This window comes from Gavialis gangeticus, unplaced genomic scaffold, assembly GCF_001723915.1.
Source record: "Gavialis gangeticus isolate Ggan-Ray unplaced genomic scaffold, GavGan_comp1, whole genome shotgun sequence".
NCBI classification, from domain to species: Eukaryota; Metazoa; Chordata; order Crocodylia; family Gavialidae; genus Gavialis; species Gavialis gangeticus.
This window is the reverse complement of record NW_017728997.1, coordinates 33,141,082-33,147,204: the sequence shown is the minus strand read 5'-3', so window position 1 is coordinate 33,147,204 and position 6,123 is coordinate 33,141,082. Positions and strand designations below refer to the sequence as shown.

The window sequence follows — 6,123 nt, the reverse complement described above, 5'->3', positions numbered from 1 at the left end:
GGGGTGAAGGACTGAGTGTGTGGAGGGTTTACTGGCTCATATGGCAAGAAAAATTATGTAACCAAAATAAAAAGGGAAAATGGGAATAAAAGCCAAGAAACAGGCTTCATAGTCGTAGTGACCCCATCAAAATAGGATTCTAGGGGAGTAATAACATGAGCTTTCTATCAGTTTGCCTAGTTCTGACTAGACCTAGCTTCTTCACCTGCAGCACAATTTCTGAATCTGGGTTGCCTATTTATATTCACTAAGGACCAGAGTCTGCCTCCCCATTACAGAGTAGAACTCTTCTCCAAAAGTAGGTCTACTAATAAGTAAGGGTGGCAGAGTGTGATGCTGCAAGTCCTCTATTCTGACAGGTAGTACAAGGGGGAAACACCTTATTTTCCATGCGTTTCCACTGATAGGCAACAGGACTATTCATACCAGAAGATCCTAGTCCATATGAAAAAGGTGTTCAAACATGCCCTCCCACTACAAAGACACACAGACAGTTCTGCTCCCTAAGACCTGGAAAGGCAATGATCAACTCTTACCAGAGCTGCTAATCAACAGCACTGATTTATTTCCTGACACCTGGTTTTTACTATAAAGAACCCGATTGTGGAAATGAGAAACCCATGTAGTTTTCAAAACTTATGCACAATTACACAGGCCCATGGATGTGTTCTTTGCATCATTTCCAATCTTATTTTTCCCTAGAATAATTCAAATTGTAAAAAGTTTCTTCAGCTAAAGTATTCCTAAAAGGAGCCTGGACAGCACAAGTTGGCACCCTATGTGTAGCATTTGTTTATTTCATAAGAATTGCTCTTTCTGTCCCTCTCTACTTCATTTTCAGGGTAAACAGGTCATTACTCGAGTCAAACGTCTAACCCTGCTCAACAGAGGTGGGAATGGACAATGGCAAAAGTGTAGGGTGGCCATCACAGAGGACATTCTGGTTTTCTGCTACTCTGTCCTCCGTCCTCTATTGATACGAAACCCGATGCCTTTATGTCCTCTGTTTTTCTCTTAAAGAGAAGACAAAGGACAACTGGACTGTCCTCTATGATGGCCACCCTACCAAAGTGCCATCACGATTCTTTCACTCTACAACCTGGACATGTTACCATCACTGCCACAATGACTGATGTGGTCTCAAAACTGCCTTTAAGTTATCAAGCATATCAAACAAGCATGACCTGAAGTCATACAGAAGAGGTTCTGCAAAGCAACTGCAAAGCCAGCATTGAAAGAGAGCGTACAGAAGCTGAGTCCAAGCTGTAAATAGTAGGCCCATGTGAATAGGGAAGTATTCCATTTGGATTCTGATTTGGCTGATTTGGAGGACAGTGATTCGATTCGGTGATTCAAATCACTGTAACCATTTGATTCGGCTGAATCAGAAACAGAGATCTGGCGCTGATTCAACACTGATTTAGAGATTCAGATTGACCAGGGAGAACCATGGGAGAAGCCCCCATGGCTGCCCTGCCTGGTCCCAGCTTAGTACCGGCACTTAAAAAAAAAAAAAAAAGCCCCGCACTCACCGGCTACAGCAGCAGCAATTGTCCGTCCCCAACCCCTGCTTGGCACCCATGCAGTGAGTGTCACATCACGCGGATGTAACGCGGCTCAGCAGGGCACCACGTGCTGTCTGGGAGCTGGGGAAGCTCCACCTGTCACCCGGGGCCCGACAGTGCTCAGCCCCAGCAGCCCCATCTCCCAGACAGCGTGTACCCCCCTGCCAAGCCACACTGCACCCATGCCATGGGAAGGCTGCCACATGGGTGCCAAGTGGGGGGTTGATCCTTGCTGCCCCCCGCTGCCCTACGCTGCAATGGGGGGGGGGGGGGGGGAGACTGTCACGAGCTCCCAGAGCCCCCATCCCTGCTGCCAGAGCTGGTGAGTGCGGGACTTTTTTATTTTTTAAAGTGCTGGGAGGCTGGGCCAGGCAAGGGATGGGGCTGGCCAGGGAAGCCATGGGGGCTTCTCCCATGGCTCCTCCAGCTGTGCCTGCCTCTGCTCCAGTGGGGGGAGCCGCAGGGGCTATGCCCTGCTGCTGCTTACCCAGCTGGTGCATGGCAGCAGGGCGCGATGCAAGCACGGCTCACTCCGGGTGGCAGCATGGCATAGTCCCTGCTCCCAGTGCTGCCATGCCTGCACCAGCACTGGAAGTGGGGTCTCTGCCCTGAAAACACTTGCCAGCCAGCATGGAGGGTGTGGGATGCAAGCACAGCAGTGCTAGGAGCGGGGGCTATGCCCTGCTGCTACTTGCCTCCTTCCGCCTGGAGCAAGCCACGCCCGCATCCTGCCCCCTACCCACAGCTGGGCAAGTGGTAGCAGGGCACAGTCCCCACTCCCAGCGGTGCTGCACCCACATCCTGTGCCCCCCCTCCCCCTCCCTGAGTAACGTGCCCCTCCACCCTGACTGGGCAGCTTGTCCCAGGCCCAATCCCTCCCTCCCTCACACCCCTTCCCACTTCTCCCCTCTCCCCCAACCCCAACAGACTTACCAGCTGGAGGCAGCTGTGTCAGCTGCCTGTTTAGCCTATGGCTGAATCTCCAAAGTGGTCGAATCTTTTCCAGAGCTTTTTTTTAATCGATTTGGATGCTTCAAATCAATTCAGAGCTTTTAACTGGTCTTTCAGTTCGATTTAGATTTGGAGATTTGATCTTTGAATCGGGATAAATCTCCTCCAAATTGAATCAGCTACCAAAGCTTTGGACAGCCCTAGTAAACAGGCCTCGGGAACTGGCAGCCCAGCCAACAGCCTGACACTAGCAGTTGCCAGCCGCTGCACAATCTATTCTCCACTTTCAGAGGCAATGACTACAAAGGGACCACATCTCAGGAGCTGGCTTCTGAGCCACAGTACACCTTTAACCCTAGGCAGAGGCAAGGAGCAGAGGCCAAGGAGGTGAGAATTGAATTTTAGAAGAGATGCAAGGAGGGAGGAAGGTGGTGAGGACTGTTACACTTCTGACAAGGAATTAAATTAGTGTGTGGAGCAAGGCACTGCAGTGGGAAGCGAGAGATGGTGCAGTTTCTGAGATGCTGCTCCTTTAAGGGGAGGGAAGAACAAAAAGAAAGAGGTGATGCTACAGGAGGTGGAGCTCAGGTGCAGCATTCTGGGCATCAGCAGGAACAGATTTATTTGAATCATTTGTATTAGCAGTCTGAGAATCCACTTTAAAAAGTCCATACACACCCTGCAACAATACGCTCAAATCCCAGTGGGATTCTTTTCATTTCTGAAGCACACAAGTTAAGTACCATGCAGTTTACCCTACAGGAGACTTTTGAAAGAGACCTTTACAAGCAGTCCTGTGTGCACTGCAAGGACATTAAAGTCTACCTAATTACCACAGACACCCTCTAAGGTGTGCAAGCAGGTGCTACAGTTGTGTGCACAAGTATGATGATCGTGTATCCTTATAAGGTCTTTGCAGCTCACCCTGTCAGCCCCTGAGTTTCTGCCTTTTGAGGTCTCTCTACATTTTTTGACATGTTGTCAAATGCAAAGTTTTGCAGGCCTGAGCCTGTGCCCCTTGTGGATGACCTCAGGCTCCCAAAGTAAATGCTGAGAGCTTTTAATTAGTGAAGGAAAAAGATGAGGGAAAAGAACCTCATTCACTGTGACACCAATATTAATATGTGAGAAGCTACAGCAGCAAACATGTCAGTTAGGAACCAAGGAAACATCTGGTGCAGAAAGTCACGATGCAAGACGTGTCAGAAACCAAGACAATAAGGTTCTTCCCAGGTAGGGAGACAAACTTATAAATGCAGCTAGCAAATGCTAGGCTTTTTTTTTTCTTGCCTGACCTAGGGAAAAAGATTTGGGTTTTCGTCCCGTTTTCTTGTACAACCTATAGTAAAAATGGAATTAGACCTGAACCATCCAGGTGTCCAAAACATTTACTTGTTACATCAGTGTCCTCCAATCTGAAGGGCAAACAGAGAAGAAGGAATGTCTTGAATAAAGACATTTAAATAATGGATTTAAGCCACAGCATAGTTCTTTAAGCAAACAAACAAGCACATATTTGTATAAGTGTAAACACCACTGCTGCTAGCATTTCTTATTTGAGTTTTATAGAACTGCTATAGGCAAAAAAGATACCGTAGTACTGAAAATTAAAGCCCTGATACTGCAGTCAGTTAGGCAGATCCATAACTTTATTTAGATGATTCATTCTGCTGGTTTAAATTATACTGCTCACCTGGTTAAAATGATACATGCCCAAAATAAGTGGTTGTATCATCAGAGGCTAAAATAATTGTATTTTTTATTACAATTTTTTCTTTTTAAGACACAAAATCTTTGACACCTCTAATCAAAATCACTGCCATGTTCACAATGAAAAACTATTCAGACATTCCATCTATTAACAAAGTTACTGTGCACTTTTTTATACCCATAGGCCAAAATTTTCAAAACTAGGAGTCTAATGTTCGTCGCCTAAGCCATATTTAGGCACCTGTGGGCAGGATTTTCAAAAACCATGATCAAGGAATGGAAGTTTCGCTGACTTCAGACTGTACTCCCTGATAGCAAAGTATAGCCTTGTCAAAGCTGTCTTGATGGAAGGTGCTATTGGTTGCAAATATAGCACAAGTTATTTGCCCATCAGTTTGGTTTGCATTTGTGTTGTTTTCATAGTAGAGACATTAATGAGGCTCTAGATTTGTCTTTTTTAACACAGATGAGAAAGTGAGAACTTACAAGAAAAATATTCATATTAGTATGAGGGGTATAGGTTGTAGCTGTGTTGGTCTAAGGACACAGGCCAACAAAGTTCTTTAGGTAAATCCGATATTTACCCAAAGAACCTTGTTGGCCATATTAGTATGGAACATTTACTAATTTAACTACTGTTAACTAGGGGATTAATACAGAAATACATAAAAAAAACCCTTTAATTGTTGAAAACTAAAATGAGAAGAAAGTAAAGAATTAAATAAAAATAGGATTTTAAAATACAATTTTTTTTAACTATCTTTTTTAAAACAGATTCGGAATTCTCCTAAGGACATCTCTGGGCAATAAACCTGCACAACTTCCAACACACAATCAGGCTTTTAAAGAAATATTGTTCTCCATTCTAGTAAAGAATTACAGCAACATAGGCATACACAGAAGTTTGTGGGTCTTCTTAGGGCACTCGCTGCATACACACTTTTGAATCTGAGCAATTACAATATCTACTTGGAGCTATAAATTGCCTCAGAACACACTTACCATTTTCCCTTGTTCACTTTCACCTTACTACAGCCTCCACTGATTTCTGCAGTGGAGCCAGAAGAGGTCCATGGGCCAGAAGAGGTCCAATCCAGCACAAGGGATTGGTGGCACAGAGCTGCACCATGCTGCCCTTCCCCTCCACAGCACTCCCCTCCACCATGGAGCATCTGTACTTCCCTCACTGCACACCAATCAGGAATCTGCAGTGAGGCTTAGTGCAGGCAGCTGACTGCTGGGAGGTGAACAGATCCTACTGATAAGCCATTCTGCTGTTTGCCTTCAGGCCTACCTAGTTTACATGGTACTGAAAACAGCAGCAAGTGTAGGCTGCTTAGGGCCTGATGCTGACTCCTAAGTGGAAGACGGACACAGGACCCATAATGAGCCACAGAGACTCAGAAATGCTGGGTGCCTAGCATATAAGGATCCAGCCTCTATCCCGGGACGGACAATTTTTTCAGCTGGAGGGCTGCTTAACGAGTTTTGGTGAGCTGTCGAGGGCTGCAAGGGTAGCCCTGCCCCCTGGTCACCACCTTGGGACCAGATGTCCCGCCCCCTAACCCCTGACCTTTGCCACCAGAAGTCCCTCCCCTTTGACCCCAGACATACTCCTTTTGGGAAGGGGGTTTGCCATCTTGAAACCAGGAAAAAAACAAATTATATACTAAAAATCAAACATTGACAATAAAATATTTTATTTTAAAAAATATGTTTGTACAGATTTGTGTGTGCTTGCATTGTACATATAGAAGTGATTGCATAATACCTCAAAATGAGGTCTTACTTTTGTATATTGCGGGGGTGTGAAGGTGTAGGTGGAGGTTTTGTTTGTTGAGGAGAGTTAGAGTTAGGAGATTAGATTATGTAGGTTAGGGACAGCAGATAGAGAGTA

General features: G+C 45.6%; 1 protein-coding gene across 6 annotated transcripts in view; it reads right to left on the bottom strand.

The window, feature by feature from the left end:
* PHF2 (PHD finger protein 2) overlaps nt 1-6,123 on the bottom strand; it is a 206,117-nt gene that overhangs the window by 87,273 nt on the left and 112,721 nt on the right. For 3 of the 6 annotated variants that reach the window (XM_019505051.1, XM_019505049.1, XM_019505052.1), the window contains exon 1: nt 5,229-5,428. The exons of 2 other annotated variants lie outside the window; for them this stretch is intronic. In XM_019505051.1, the coding sequence (XP_019360596.1) occupies nt 5,229-5,398 (170 nt within the window). In that variant the 5' untranslated portion in view covers nt 5,399-5,428. Of the gene's footprint in view, nt 1-5,228; nt 5,429-6,123 lie in introns of those variants that run through there. One more of the 6 variants, XM_019505048.1, reaches the window with a different exon arrangement.